Consider the following 13559-nt stretch of genomic DNA (forward strand, 5'->3'; position numbering starts at 1 on the left):
AGTTCGGGCGCGTGGGCATTATTGTCGTGCCCCTTTACGCGTCAGGCCTTGCCGGCGACCCTAGCCAATGGTATTTCTCGACAGCATACGGATAAGTACCTAGGTACCTTACGTATTACGGAGACCTTAGTGAGGCCAAAACGACAGGCATACTACGGCCGCCCACTTGTTCATAGCTAGCATCGGACGCTACAAAGGCATAACTTGACAACATTTCTGGAGAGACTCCGTGCTCACAGGTAGTCTCGAGCATCAAATTTTTCCTTTGGCCAAAACCTCGCCTTGATCGGGTTGCCGTTGAAGATGCGCCCTTCCAAAGCATTGACCGCCCTCAAAGCACTGAGCTGGCTGACAAAGTGCACAAATACCAAGGGGTCGTCGCCTTCAATCTCCGGTCGGTGAATGAAGACTCTCTCAACGCTTCCGTACTTCTCACCACATTCTTCCCCAATCTCCTGCATGATTCCACCCTCTCCTTGAGCGAGCTCTTCGTCTAAATCTAAGCCATTCAACATGCCTTCCAATCGAATGACCTCGGACATGGCTCCGAATTTGCCTTCGTCTTCGGCTTGAGCAGCCTTGGATTTGTTTCCACCCAAAATCTTGCCCGTACCCGCCGGAGTTGCATAGCCCCCGCCTTCGGCATCGGACTTCTTCTTCCGCTTATCGGCCTTCGCGTACAGTGGATTGATGATGCCCGTGCCTTGAGCACCCAGACCTTGTCCTTTGGACCATCCATATTTGGACATAAGGCGCTCCGCAAATCCAGCTTGGCCAGGTCTGTTTGACCGTATCACACCCGATTCTTCATCTTCACCAGCACCAGACTCAGCAAGTCCCGCCTGCAATTCTGTTTCTGTAGACGGGATCTCCTCAGTCGGAGTAGGCAGATTGTACCGGACAGGTGCTCGAGATATCTGACCTGTAGGAGGATCTGAGGCTGGCGGCGGTGGAGGTGGAGGTGGAGGTGGAGGTTGCTGTGATCCTTGGGTCAGCCGTAGTCGACGCAGGTAAGCATCTTCGCCAGTGGGGTCGTCGGGAATTTCTGCAGGCACAGGTGGGCTCTCTTCGTTGAGATTTGGAGGCGGAGCAAACGACATTGAAGGTGGTGCGAATTGTTCTGCAATATGATCAGTAGTGCCAGATACATTCCTTCCGATCGCTTACTGTTCATAAGTCGATAACGATCCTCCTCCGACTCGCTAGAGCCTCTGCGTCTGATGCGGTGTCTGTACAGAAGATCTTTCCATTCCCTTACTTCGCGGATTTTCTCTTCGCTATTCTTGTATGCCTCGTAGTTGTTTGGCCTGCTTGGATCATAGATGTCGTCCCAGTCTTGCACGATTTGTACAGATTCTTTGTTCTTCTTGCGTTTCTTGCGACCTCCACGTTGACGCTTCTCTGCTGCGTAATAGTTGTTGACATCTTCATCATCTGATGCAGTTGCTATCCAATCTGCAGCTGTTGTTCTCGGCGCAGATGGCTGGATCGTCGGTGCATTTGTTGGAACGTCCTCTGTAGACTCGGGTTGTGCGACAGCCGGGGCAGGGCTGGTAGAGGACGGAGGAGCAAATTTGGCAGCAATAGCTTTCGCTTTTGCTTTTTGGCTGGCGATCTGTGGTCGCTTGGTAGGTTGAAATCTCAAGGAGGCTGTATATTACCAAGAAGAGCATGGCACACGTGAGCAAATCCATTCTGCAAACCTTTAGGTCCTTACGACGATTGATGTACCAGCGAGAGCTTGCTGCTTCTTTGCAGCTTCATTTTGATCAGGCGGCGTAGTGTAAGACACTGGCGCACTTGAAATTGTGCCTGGTGTACCCTTGTTTGGATCGAGCAGGTTCGCATACAGCGACAACCCGGCACGGGCTGGTGCTGATGTGTTGTTGGCCATGACCTGTCGTCTGCAACGTCTGCAGCGAGAGTCTCTGAAGGCGTCCGCTTAAACGTTTGTCAACCTCGTGGTTGGCTGCGGTCGGATGGTTCTCGGAATGTACAATGATGAAGGATGAAGATGAGGAGAATGTTCATGGAAGGAATCGGAGGTCGATGGTGCGGCCACCAATCGGCGAGAAAAGAGGAAGAACAAGGATGATCTCGCGTGTTGTTTATCGGGTGTTTGCTGAATTCTCACAGTTTCATCACCCGATATGAAGCTTCGACCATAAAGATGACACAGCCGGAACGTCTCAAGGAACAAATCTCAGGTAGGACTCGAGGTCGACGGATGTACTGATAGGCTCAGTCTGTCTATTGATAGCGGCCTCCGTGCTTGACAATCCACCATCACGTCATGTGCGATTGATATCTTTACTTTTTCTCAGTTTCCAGCAATTATTGACAGTTCAGCCCTATAGATAAACGATTTCCTCTCTCATTTCTGACCTCGTGTCCTCACAATCCTGCTGTCCACGCCCCCCGGATAGCACTAGCCTGTCATAATGCCTTCAACCCTCTCAACTTCCTTCTCAGAAACTTCCTCTGCCACTGCCATCATCGTCCCGTCGAAGCCCAAAGCTCTGACCATATCCTACAAGCAGTTGACACGAGACGTCCTCGAGTTTCAGAGCAAGCTCGCAGAGCTAGGGATCGGGCATGGCGATGCAGTGTCGATAGCCCTGCCCAACACCTATGAGTTCATTGTCTCTTTCCTCGCAACTTCCTACCAGAGAGCTATTGCGGCACCTTTGAATCCTGCATACAAACAAGCCGAGTTCGAGTTCTACATTGAGGACCTCTCCTCTGCGATTGTGATCGTCCCAAGGGATTCCTACGCAAAAGATGGACCAGCCATCAAGGCAGCCAGGAGATATGGAGCTGCTATTGCAGAATGCTATCTGGATGGAGACACGCCAATTCTGGATGTAAAAGAGAAGGGAGAGCTCTCCCAGAGACGGACTCAACGGGTGTCTCAAGCGCAACGCGAGGACGTTGCTTTGGTGCTGCATACGAGTGGAACTACTGGAAGGCCTAAGGCAGTTCCTCTCACCCATCGCAACCTGACCAGGACGATGTTGAATATCAGAAACACGTACGAACTCACTCCCAAGGACCGTACAATGCTGGTCATGCCTCTCTTCCATGTGCACGGACTCCTGGCTGGACTACTGGCTCCTCTCAGTGCAGGTGGTTCAGTCATTGTGCCGGGATCATTCTCAGCTCGCTCCTTTTGGAATGACTTTATCACCCACAAAGCCAATTGGTATACAGCAGTACCAACCATCCACCAAATCTTACTCAAAAATCCTCCGCCCCATAACAAACCAAAGATTAGATTCATCAGGTCGTGTTCATCTCCGTTGTCACCCAAGACCCTTTACGAACTCGAAGCAACATACGGAGCACCGGTGCTTGAGGCATACGCTATGACAGAGGCTGCACATCAGATGACGTCCAATCCCTTACCTCACCGAGGCAAACGGAAGCCGGGAAGTGTGGGCATTGGACAAGGGGTCGAGGTCAAGATCCTGGACGAGCAGGGCGACGAAGTACCTCAGGGCACGGCCGGAGAGATCTGCATACGGGGCGAGAATGTGACAAAGGGATATATCAAGAATGACAAGGCAAACAAAGAAGCATTCACGAAATGTGGGTTCTTCAGGACTGGAGACCAGGGAAAGAAGGATGAAGATGGATATGTCATCATCACTGGCAGAATCAAGGAGTTGATCAACCGTGGAGGCGAAAAGATCAGTCCTATTGAACTGGATCATCTGATTTCTGGGAACCCAGACGTGTCAGAGGCCGTCTGCTTTGCTATTCCTTCGGAGTTGTACGGTCAAGAGGTGGGAGTTGCCATTGTACCCAAGACAGGAAAAGACGTCACAGAAGAAGGCATTACTGAGTTCGTGGGTAGTCGGACGGCCCACTTCAAGAGGCCTAGCAGAGTGTGGATTCTGAAAGAGATACCCAAGACAGCCACAGGAAAGATACAGCGACGAAAGGTTGCTGACTCATTGTTAGCAAGAGATAGACCAAGAGCGAAGCTATAAATGTAGATAGACCCCGAAGGATGATATATGTGTGGATTCTCCAGCTACTTCTGTATTGTAATTGTTCCTGTACTGTTTCTCCGGCACAAAGCGAAGTCAATGCGAACGATTGGTGTGGATAAAGACTCCCACATTCGACAATCCCGCGATCCCACCTCCATCCTAGACTTCCACTGGGTGGGGATGAAAAAGACAACTACATCCTCCACGATCCTCCCACCACGGCCAGGTTAAGTACTTAGACTCATGTCCCTCGCAATCCGTTGCTATCGCGCTCGGCCAAATTGCATTCTCAGTCTATATACTACTACTCATCCACCACCAGGCTCGCCGCATCCCATTCGATTGGGCTCAGTGTCTACCAAACCAGCACGTTCCTTTACTAGAATGTCCTCCAGCGCACCCACAAAAGAATGGCTCGTCCATGTTCCCGACTTTCCTGGAGCTCTTGATAAACGTCTCGCTGCTCGTCCCACGCATCTGGGCAACCTCAAGCCAGCCATTGAAGCGGGGAAGGTGGTCTTCGGAGGAGCAACTCTGTCTAAACAGCCTGCTGAGGGTGAAGCACCGGATATGACAGGCAGTGCTATGTTGATCAAGGCTGACAGTGAGGAGGAGGTGCGCAAGATCTTGGAAGAGGATCCGTATACCAAGGGCGGTGCGTGGGACGTAAAGAATGCGAAGATATGGCCCTTTAAGTGTGCCGTCAGAACCGCTCTGTGAAAGAAAGAAAAAATTCCGAAAGGAGGATCGATAGCACATATGAAGGCTCAGCGGTCCTTCGCAGTTGGAAATAGGAGAAGGCGTTGCTAGCGAGACTCAATGCTGTTGCCTCAATGCTATGACCAGTCTGCAGCAAACTCATTGGAAAGGACAACATCATCAAAGCCTACACCTCGACCAGGGCAATTTGTGCTCTTTCAGGAGACTCTAGTCGAGGTTGGCTGCATATCAACTCCGGGTACGAACGAGTCTTGTGGTACATGGCTGGTTTACATGGTGGAGGAATTGCTGCAATAGTCAGCCTTCTTCACGATATTGAGCAACAACACTAACAGCAAACCGAGATGACTACTATGAAACCTTGACAATTGACATCATCAGACAGAGGCGTCATGGACACAGTGCAGAATGAGACAGAGAAGAGTGACTGGAATTCGGTGACGTGCGACTCTTGTGCCATTCCTGCGGGTTGCCGGGTTTCCTTCCACCTTCCCTTCGTTTGCGTGACGGATCAAAAGAACAAGTCACTACTCTTGGTCACTGAGTTCTCTACCCGATCCAAATCCTCGATCCATAAACTCTTCTATTTCCTGCCCACTACTGCCATCTCCTGCACACTGAACACTCACACGCTGAACGACAACAGCAGCACCAACAACCTGCAACTCAAACATTTCCTATCTCAAAATGAATTTCTTCACGTACATCCTCTCTTGTGCTCTCCTTACTCTGTCTGTCCTTGCACAATCCTCAACAGACGCACCGATCACCGAAAATAACCCCACAAAAGCCACCTTCCAAGCTGTGCTACTGGAAAACAAACCCGTCCAAGGCCAAATCACTGGAGTCTCCAACGACAACGGCACTGGTGTGGCCTTCAACATCAATTTCTTCGACTTCCCAGATGCTTCTGCTGGCCCTTTCTGTATGTCTCCTACTATCCGCCCTCCACCCCTCGCTTTCAGATCCGATCCATACTAACCGAGAATAGCATATCACATCCACGTCCTTCCGGTCCCTCAAGACGGAAATTGCAGCGGTGCCGGCGGCCACTTGAGTCCCTACGGTCGCAACGAAACCCCTCCATGTGATGCCACTCAGCCATCGACCTGCCAGCCCGGTGATCTAAGCGGCAAGCACGGCACCATTGCCGACACGGCCCGCGAGAAGAACTTCCAAGTGACTTATCTCGACCTGTACCTATCCACCGACCCTCAGTCTCTTGCGTTCTTTGGGAACAGAAGCGTCGTCATCCATGCTGCGAATGGTACCAGACTGAATTGTGCGAATTTCAAGCAGCAAATCGCCACGAATGTCACCGGCAACGGAACACAAACGGCTGGAAGTACAAGCAGCTCAATGCCGACGGCCACTGAAACTGGGGGCGCAGTTGAAGTGTTGGCTTCCGGCGTAGGGCTTGGCTTTGCTGCCGTCATGGTTGCTGGTGTAGTGGGAATGCTCTAAGCAAGAGACATTCATCGAGTTCATTCCCAAGGAACGGGATCAAGGTCTGAAGGCTGGAGGTAGAAATTAGCTGGGACTATTCCTTTACTTCTGCACACATACATCTCCGGATTTGACTGTTCGACTCGGACACAATAGACATGATGTCTTACGAGCTTTTATCCCTCCCAGCAACTAGATAGCCTCACCAGAGCAATTGCAAGAAACAATGACTTCTGACATTGGTAACATATTGTCTTCATGCCTCATTACTTTCGTGGGTCACCGAACTCATGCCCTCTTAGACACATGACATCCAATTCTTTGACACGGCTAGACCCAGTCACGCCTCTGCATCTTCGGCGTTGTCAACTCAACCGCTGCAGAAACCCCATCTGTATCAACCGCTCCACGTCGCCATGCCTGACATAGAATTGGGAGTTCTTCGTGAGATTAATGGCCCCATACTCCGTCTGAATTTCTCCGGCGTCCCGCAGCACGCGCACATCAATGAACAAATCTCGCGGCGGGTCCAGACTGCCGGTCAAGTCGATGTCCGTCCAATGACCTTTATACTGCGCCAATAGGTCCGTGTACTTGCGGTAGTATGACTCTTCTTCGGGACTTAGTGAATTCTGGGTCGCCGTGCTGCCGGCGGGGGTGGGATCTGTTGTTGCGGTGCCGGTGCCGGTGCTAGGGTGGTTGTTGTCGTCGATATCCCGTCCTTCCCAGGCGAGTGCTTCAAGTCTCTCGGCTCTGACGCGGTGGTAGGCTAGTAAGCACCTCTTGTTCCTCCGCATGCTGAGATGGTCGACTAAGAGCGCGCAGGCGGTGGCTGAGTGTTCGGCCGGGTTGAACGTGGATTGAGATTGTTGCGCCGGGTTGCCATTCTCATCGGTCGTCGTGACGGTTTGCGTGTACGGTTCGAGGAGTCGAGACACGTCGCGGTCGAGGTCGCGCGTTTCGCGCACGCAGGAGCGTACGAGTTCGGTTTGATAGGGTGGGAGGATGGGCAAGGTGAGGGTGCGTTTGGCGTGTTGGGCCTTTGTTGGTTCTTGGTCAGTGGGTGCACAGATGTGAGGAACACAGGCTTGTGGGCCTAGATGCTGTGGACATGTGGCCGAGATAGACAGAGGACGAAAGGGTTCGCTGAGAGTGGAATGGAGCTAGGCAATATAGAAGATAGCAACATAGGGACGGCAGCGAAGGACAGCGTGGGGCGAAGGGATGAGCAGGTCATGGAAGTAGGAAGGGATATAGGACATACAAGTTTGGTGCCCAGATCGCCGTGCATCACGGGCAGGCTACATGGACTTCAGACTGTCGGGAGAGCAGAATGGGAATTGATAGCAACAGAAAGGATCGTGAGGAGGAAAATGGGGAGGGAGAGTATCAGACTTGATATCCAGAGCGCGTTACAGTCCGCCAATCAACAACGAGAATTGTGCGGAGCCTTGTGATGCTTTTCGACAGCCTTGTTTTGGCACGATGTCCACTGTCCTCCCGAGACTCAACTCTTCACCAATGCCTATAATACGAAGGCTTCTCACAAGGCGTTCCTGCCTTTGCTGCTTGCGCTGTGTTCGACACAGCTTGCACTCTGATGCGGAGGCTACGGTAAGTACGCCCAGTAATATTGGTGTTTGTCCTTGTACCTCCAAACTTTGTCCTGCCACTACTCTTCTCACTGTCCGGTACACGCCCTGTCGTCCACCTAGTCCATCATCCATATCGCTTGATCCTCATGCCCCGGGATCTATCTACAACCTCTTTGTTGATATCAGAACATATATATATAAGACTGTACATCCAACACTATGCTCTGTTTTCCTCATATCCTGGGCGGAGTGCGGGACCAGCCATACTGTCCGCCCGCTCCATCTACCATACCTTTCCAACTTCACAACACCAGGCACACCTCTATCGCCGACATCAGCATCGGCATCGGCCCTCCCGATAACCGATGCCGACATCTTGGACTGACTTGGCGAGACAACACCTTCGCACGTCAACATACCTCAAAAAACATTGTCCAAGAGATCTGTGTCTCCATCTGCGACCGTCGAGCAGCACAATATCACCAAACCTCAGAGAATCAACAAGCATGCCTCCCCACCTTGCTTCCGCCGACGCTAGCGCCCTGTACTTAGCACTAAACAGCTTTTGTCTAGCAATCTGGACCGTGCTGATGGAACGCATCTCCCGCTACGCAGGAGAGTATTTTCCAGCTCAGACCATCAGGGACGCAATAGACGACATGCTGCAGCCCGAGGTTCGTGCATACGCCCAACTCCAAGAGCTTGAGCGGTCCGGCTGCGATAAACAGGATGCAGTCTTTCTCCACACGATTGCCACGATGGAATATCAACTCATCCTGTTGCTGATCAGACTGGCCAAGGCTGAAACCTGCCTCATCTCCTTCGAAAGAAATCTCATCCCAACCGACGGCCTTTCGCGCCGTCTGGACGTCACTGTGAGCAGAATGGTTCGCGCGGAAACGAGATCCCAGCTTTTCCGGGCCTTCCAAAGGGTTACCAGCTCCAGATTAGCCGGTATTGACTACAGACGGGATATCTTGTACCACGATGACGACGAGGAGGACCAGCAGGACGAGGAGGATGAGCAGCACGAAGCCCTGCTGGCTTGGGGGCTTTACGACATGGGACTGAACACCACAGACGGAGATATATGCCCAATATGTCAAGAGAGCCTTGCCGGAGAACCAGACGTTGAGGACGTTGAGAGTGAGATGGCAGCAGCAGGGGCAACGGCAACGGAGACCATACACACCGCATGCTGCGGCGAAACCTTCCATGCCTACTGCTTGCTGAGATGGGTCAGGTGGTCGGGAGGACAGCCATTGACCAGGCACTGTCCTTTGTATCGGGAGGAGTTTGGAGAGGAGTTCTCGATCGAGCTGTACGAGTTGAGGATCGCGTCGTTGAGGACGTTGTGAAAGGGCCAGATGGCGGTGTGAGGAGCTTCGATAGGATATGAAAGTGTGTGAACAGAGTGCAACGTGATGGTAGTGACAATGATCCAGATGAAACGATCCCAAAGAACAAGCTTCGTTGAATGCGTGATGTGTCTCATGCCGCTTGTTGATGAAGATCCAATCAACGAGGCTGCTTCTATACATCGTGTATTCCACCTCTTTTCGAACAATATGAATGGCATGAGGCGACTGTTGATGACCCATCGACCATTGAGCGAGCAGTGTAAGCTGGTGGACCGCCCTTCCTAGAGTATTTGTCAAAGATACATGTGAGTGACGTTAGCCTGGGTCAAAAAGGAATAGACGCAGACTCGGTACCGATGAACCTATGGAGGGTGTCATTTCAGGGCATAGTATCCCGGAGGGAAGTCATCCAGAAGCCAGAAATGGTCCCGGGGGGTCACCAAGTTCTGAAACTTGGATAGAGTGGAAGAGCCATGCAATCGAAGCTTGGAACCCACAGCCATGTCGTCCCCATTGGCGCTAGTGGATTGTCTTGCATTAGGTCACCAACACCTGCATGATGCAGGACCTCCCAATCCGGGGAAGATCAAAGGCTGAAAGGCCATCTAGGCGACGAGACACCCCGCCAAAGTATTTGGAATTAATACCACGTAAACTTCGGCGAGGCGGAGAAGTCCTGAAGTACCAGAGTACGCAGTAGTGCGAAATGCCAGCTTCGTCGACCACATCCATCATCTGGGCCCCAACATACTCTCATTGGGCGTCCTGGAATCTGAAACAGGGCGACAAAATGATCGGAAGCGTGAAGCGAGAAGGAGCGTTGGTTGGAATTGGCCGCTTTGGTATTGGACGGATGCGTGGAGCGAGGTTAACCGGTAGCGGGCCGTTTGCGGTAGACAGCCCGAAAGTATCCTCGGAAGAGAGCTGACACTGAGTACATGCCTGGTATACTGCAGAGTGCTCAATGGATATCTGAAGAGATCAAGGCCACAGCAGCGAAATCAGCAATATATGTGGACTGCAGCACTTGACACGATATGCACAACATCTTTGGCGAAGTCGGTTTGTAGCGTTTCGGAGATTATGGAAGCCAACAGCCAGTTCCACGGCGATCATGCTGGTATCCGTCTTCATATGAGTCGTTCGTGGTACAAAGAACCATTGGTAGCCAATCAAGAGCTCCTACTCCTGGCAAACCACCATCCAGTCAAGATCCGGATCGGCCCAAATTTCCATGCCCGAATAATAATAATATGCACGAGCTGTGAACATGTCTGCTGGAGTTATTGAAAACGGTGCCGCCGAAGGCAAGGAATGTGACTGGTGGCCCGAGCACTGAACTTGGGAATGGTGGAGTAAACACCTACCTTGGAAGCAGACGTTCCCCTTCAATATAGTGTAGAAACTTGCTATGGTGCTTCAATCCCTAGCAAGAAAATTCTCTACCTTTCGTGGATCAACAGCCGTGGCTGGGCCATGGGCGTGACGGTGCGTTGGTCGATACCATGGAGTTTGCCATGGAGAAAGTATCCACTTTCTGCCATATTGCAGGAGAGGCTCACCACTTGGACACAATCCCTGCCTCTCACCCATCACTGCTTCATTTCACGGATGCTGTAGGCTGATACAGTCTGCAATAGCCCCAGGAGTACTCACTGCTTTCATCAGACCGAAAACAAAAGATGCTCCTCCAGATAAAGCCGGAGATGAATCGTATTTCCGGATGCGGCGATTCTTGCTCAAAGCGTTCAAACTCACTGCGAACATGTGTTCGAGACTTTCAGTCGGTGGTTGATATGATCTCTTGTTGTAGTCTTTCTGTTTCTGTTTCTCTTGCATCCAACAAAGGTTCTCAATCAGCCCAGTCTCTCATTTTGAGATTGCTTTCCATCTTCAGCCATCCTCAAGCGGGTAATTGAGACAAAGCCACCACTATCAAGCGTAATCGGCTTCGAATCAGGAACATCGTTTCGCTCACCGCAAGTATCGGAAGCCAGCAATCCTGCAGCATACCGACACAGGACATCCAACGCTCACGACATCCTTTCTTATCTTGCGTCGGGTTCCTGCAACAATCCACAGCAAAGCTGACGGCTGCCACATCCTCCCTCTGAGAACAACGGAACTCTTTCACCAATTGTTTCTTCCGTCAAAGCAACGCCCAAGGGATAAACCAACCTCCCATTGTGAAGCAATCCACTGCCACGGAAGCCGACAGCTTGGTAGCCAGACCGGTGGTGAGATCCATCTGATAGAGGTCTCTCCACTGAATACAAATCTGGAACTCCGGCTCAGACTAGAGGGTAACTCCTGGGATCGATCAGCCTTTGCTTCTCAGTCATCTTACAAACGCCTTTAATTCCTTGCTTCTGCTGCTGCAACATCCAGCGAACCATCCAGTGCTCATCGTCTCCAACGACCTGCGCGACTGCTTCGATCTCCAGCACAAAGCTTTACCGTCTTCATTGCTTTGCGGACTACCGCCAGCATCAACGGCCCAAAACATTGTCACAGGGCGACCACCTTCACCACCTCATTCAACAGACGGCCATTACCACATGAGCGACAATAACCGAAGCAACCCACGAGCCACCCCTGTTCCAGAGCCTTTCACACCGCCTATGCACGGAAGGTCAATCATGTCAGAAATTGGACCGCCGCCACCCTTCGTGAGTACAACCATCATCCCTCCATATTTATAGAAGGAGACTTACCTTGACAGGATGCGTATGGTGACCCATCCCTCTATCATACAGCACCAACTCCTGTCTATTACACACCACCAAGAGTGAGTCGGCACATGCTGCAGCTTGGAACATGATGGCTAACATTGACCAGGCGACGATCACCTCCGTACCCTCGCACACCCGTCCCCAAGCCATGGCCGAACATGGGATTCACACCCGCAGCGGTCGAGCGCTTGGTACACCGTCGAGCCCAGGCTCAAGGACTGATTCCAGCCATGTCTCTCCTTCGCCACAGAGTCGACCCAGGCGGAATCTGAAGAAAAAGCCGAATAAAAAAGGAGGTCCAGTCATCGAACAACCGCTCAGCGAGTTGACTAAAGACTACAAAACACCAGTGAGAGACATGTCGGTGTGGGCGAACCGTCCGGTAGAGGAAAGAATGGCAGAGGTCGACAGAAAGAAGGGATACATCTCAAGACCGATGAACTCCTTCATGCTGTACCGATCCGCGTACGCAGATCGGGTGAAGCAGTTCTGCAAGGAGAACAATCACCAGGTCGTTTCGCAAGTGACAGGAGCAAGCTGGCCATTGGAACCAAAAGAAATCAGGCAGTTCTATGAGCAGTTAGCCAACACCGAACGGGACAACCATCAAGCAGCCCATCCGAACTACAAGTTCGCACCCAACAAGGCCGGGAAGAGAACCAGACGTGATGACGATGGCAGCGACAGTGATGGTGAATGGGAAGGCTCGACCAAGAGTTCCAAGCGCAGTCGCCAATATGACAGCAGGAGCGCATCATCGACTCCTTTCGACGAGGGAGCCGCCCGGTACGCCTATCCCATGCCCGCAAGCAACCTCTCCGCGTACGAGATGAGCAATCCATACGGACAAGTGCCCGTAATCGTCGGACCATACGGCATGTCTGGCGAATATTACCAGACGACAACCGCACCGTATGCTGGTCAAGTCAGCGACATCAAGTTTCAGATGTTGGACGATCCTTTTCCACAGTATCAGACGACCATGGGACTCGTTGGCATGCCCCACGCTGGGCATCATGAGCTGTTGACATCGCATCCTGCTCCGGCAGTGTCAATCCAAGGTGACATTCTGGACCCTCGACTGGGACAGTCGGAGTCGGACTTCCATTTTGGATACTATGAAAGTGGCATGAATCTACCTCAGGATGGTCCAAGGGCCATCACATATGAACATGCTCAGCCGGTGGGATATCACCAGGAAGCTTACCATCCAGGATTGGTCACGTTGACGGAAGAACATGATTATGCAGGCTCTGACTTTGAAGCGGAGTTCCAGAGGATGGTTTGATGTATCAGGTAGTGAAGTCTGACATGACAGAAGCCTGCTGCGGGCGTCATTGCTTTAGCATAGCGATGGAGTTTGGCGATGGAGTTGAAGTTTCCTTTGTATCTGTTTCTCAATCAATATAATCAATCTCACAAAGTCCTTCTCGGAATATTTTGCGATAAAGGGAATGTCATTCCAGACTTGTTGCTGATTTTTGCAATGAATAAAGGAGCCCCGTCATGATCACAGTCTTGCACTTCGAACACAAATTACAAGGGTAAGATCCTCGGCTCGATGCTTGAACGAGGCCATTTCCTAGTCTGTACAGTAAGTGACTCGAATGCGTGAAGAGGCAGGAACTCGAGGATGCAAACGGAAAAACAATTCGCAAAAGGAGTAGTGATTGGCAGTAGAAGCGGGGCAGATCTCTACAGTGAAGCATT

At 51.5% G+C, this 13559-nt stretch overlaps 6 protein-coding genes across 7 annotated transcripts; 4 read left to right on the forward strand and 2 right to left on the reverse strand.

The window, feature by feature from the left end:
* Positions 1-126: 126 nt before the first annotated feature.
* PV05_08433 (uncharacterized protein) lies at positions 127-2235 on the reverse strand. The gene is made up of 3 exons (XM_013457945.1): positions 1732-2235; positions 1168-1650; positions 127-1120 (listed from the first exon to the last, which is right to left on the reverse strand). Exons 1-3 carry the CDS (start codon positions 1892-1894, stop codon positions 234-236), a joined length of 1533 nt encoding a protein of 510 aa, XP_013313399.1. The 5' UTR covers positions 1895-2235; the 3' UTR covers positions 127-233.
* Positions 2214-4031, forward strand: PV05_08434 (uncharacterized protein). Its single transcript, XM_013457946.1, has one exon. The coding sequence runs from the start codon at positions 2442-2444 to the stop codon at positions 3990-3992; it is 1551 nt and encodes a 516-aa protein (XP_013313400.1). The 5' UTR covers positions 2214-2441; the 3' UTR covers positions 3993-4031.
* A 146-nt stretch (positions 4032-4177) lies between these two features.
* Positions 4178-5253, forward strand: PV05_08435 (uncharacterized protein). Its single transcript, XM_013457947.1, has one exon. The coding sequence runs from the start codon at positions 4239-4241 to the stop codon at positions 4713-4715; it is 477 nt and encodes a 158-aa protein (XP_013313401.1). The 5' UTR covers positions 4178-4238; the 3' UTR covers positions 4716-5253.
* On the forward strand, positions 5232-6372 carry PV05_08436 (uncharacterized protein). The gene is made up of 2 exons (XM_013457948.1): positions 5232-5640; positions 5707-6372. The coding sequence occupies exons 1-2, from the start codon at positions 5403-5405 to the stop codon at positions 6177-6179; spliced, it is 711 nt and encodes a 236-aa protein (XP_013313402.1). The 5' UTR covers positions 5232-5402; the 3' UTR covers positions 6180-6372.
* PV05_08437 lies at positions 6200-7525 on the reverse strand. Of its 2 annotated transcripts, XM_013457949.1 has the most exons (3): positions 7426-7525; positions 6282-7201; positions 6200-6232 (listed from the first exon to the last, which is right to left on the reverse strand). In XM_013457949.1, the coding sequence occupies exons 1-2, from the start codon at positions 7450-7452 to the stop codon at positions 6527-6529; spliced, it is 702 nt and encodes a 233-aa protein (XP_013313403.1). In that variant the 5' UTR covers positions 7453-7525; the 3' UTR covers positions 6200-6232; positions 6282-6526. The 2 variants fall into 2 exon arrangements, with proteins under 2 accessions (XP_013313403.1, XP_013313404.1); XM_013457950.1 differs by lacking the exon at positions 6200-6232 and having other exon boundaries at positions 6245-7201.
* A 737-nt stretch (positions 7526-8262) lies between these two features.
* Positions 8263-13137, forward strand: PV05_08438 (uncharacterized protein; the record flags this gene model as incomplete). Its single annotated transcript, XM_013457951.1, has 4 exons — positions 8263-8902; positions 11506-11786; positions 11840-11905; positions 11956-13137. The coding sequence occupies 4 exons, from the start codon at positions 8263-8265 to the stop codon at positions 13135-13137; spliced, it is 2169 nt and encodes a 722-aa protein (XP_013313405.1).
* Between the last annotated feature and the right edge of the window lie 422 nt (positions 13138-13559).

Source organism: Exophiala xenobiotica (assembly GCF_000835505.1).
Source record: "Exophiala xenobiotica strain CBS 118157 unplaced genomic scaffold supercont1.5, whole genome shotgun sequence".
Taxonomy (NCBI): domain Eukaryota; kingdom Fungi; phylum Ascomycota; class Eurotiomycetes; order Chaetothyriales; family Herpotrichiellaceae; genus Exophiala; species Exophiala xenobiotica.

Bases quoted from the DNA above. Each gene is read 5' to 3' on its own strand.
- PV05_08437 (XM_013457949.1), bottom strand. From the start codon at position 7,452: ATGCACGGCGATCTGGGCACCAAACTT. The intron at 7,202-7,425 runs GTATGTCCTATA...GAACCAACAAAG, and splicing joins GCGATCTGGGCACCAAACTT to GCCCAACACGCCAAACGCAC.
- PV05_08434 (XM_013457946.1), top strand. From the start codon at position 2,442: ATGCCTTCAACCCTCTCAACTTCCTTCTCAGAAACTTCCTCTGCCACT.
- PV05_08436 (XM_013457948.1), top strand. From the start codon at position 5,403: ATGAATTTCTTCACGTACATCCTCTCTTGTGCTCTCCTTACTCTGTCT. The intron at 5,641-5,706 runs GTATGTCTCCTA...AACCGAGAATAG, and splicing joins TGCTTCTGCTGGCCCTTTCT to CATATCACATCCACGTCCTT.
- PV05_08435 (XM_013457947.1), top strand. From the start codon at position 4,239: ATGTCCCTCGCAATCCGTTGCTATCGCGCTCGGCCAAATTGCATTCTC.
- PV05_08433 (XM_013457945.1), bottom strand. From the start codon at position 1,894: ATGGCCAACAACACATCAGCACCAGCCCGTGCCGGGTTGTCGCTGTAT. The intron at 1,651-1,731 runs GTACATCAATCG...GGTAATATACAG, and splicing joins GAAGCAGCAAGCTCTCGCTG to CCTCCTTGAGATTTCAACCT. The intron at 1,121-1,167 runs GTAAGCGATCGG...ATCATATTGCAG, and splicing joins TCGTTATCGACTTATGAACA to AACAATTCGCACCACCTTCA.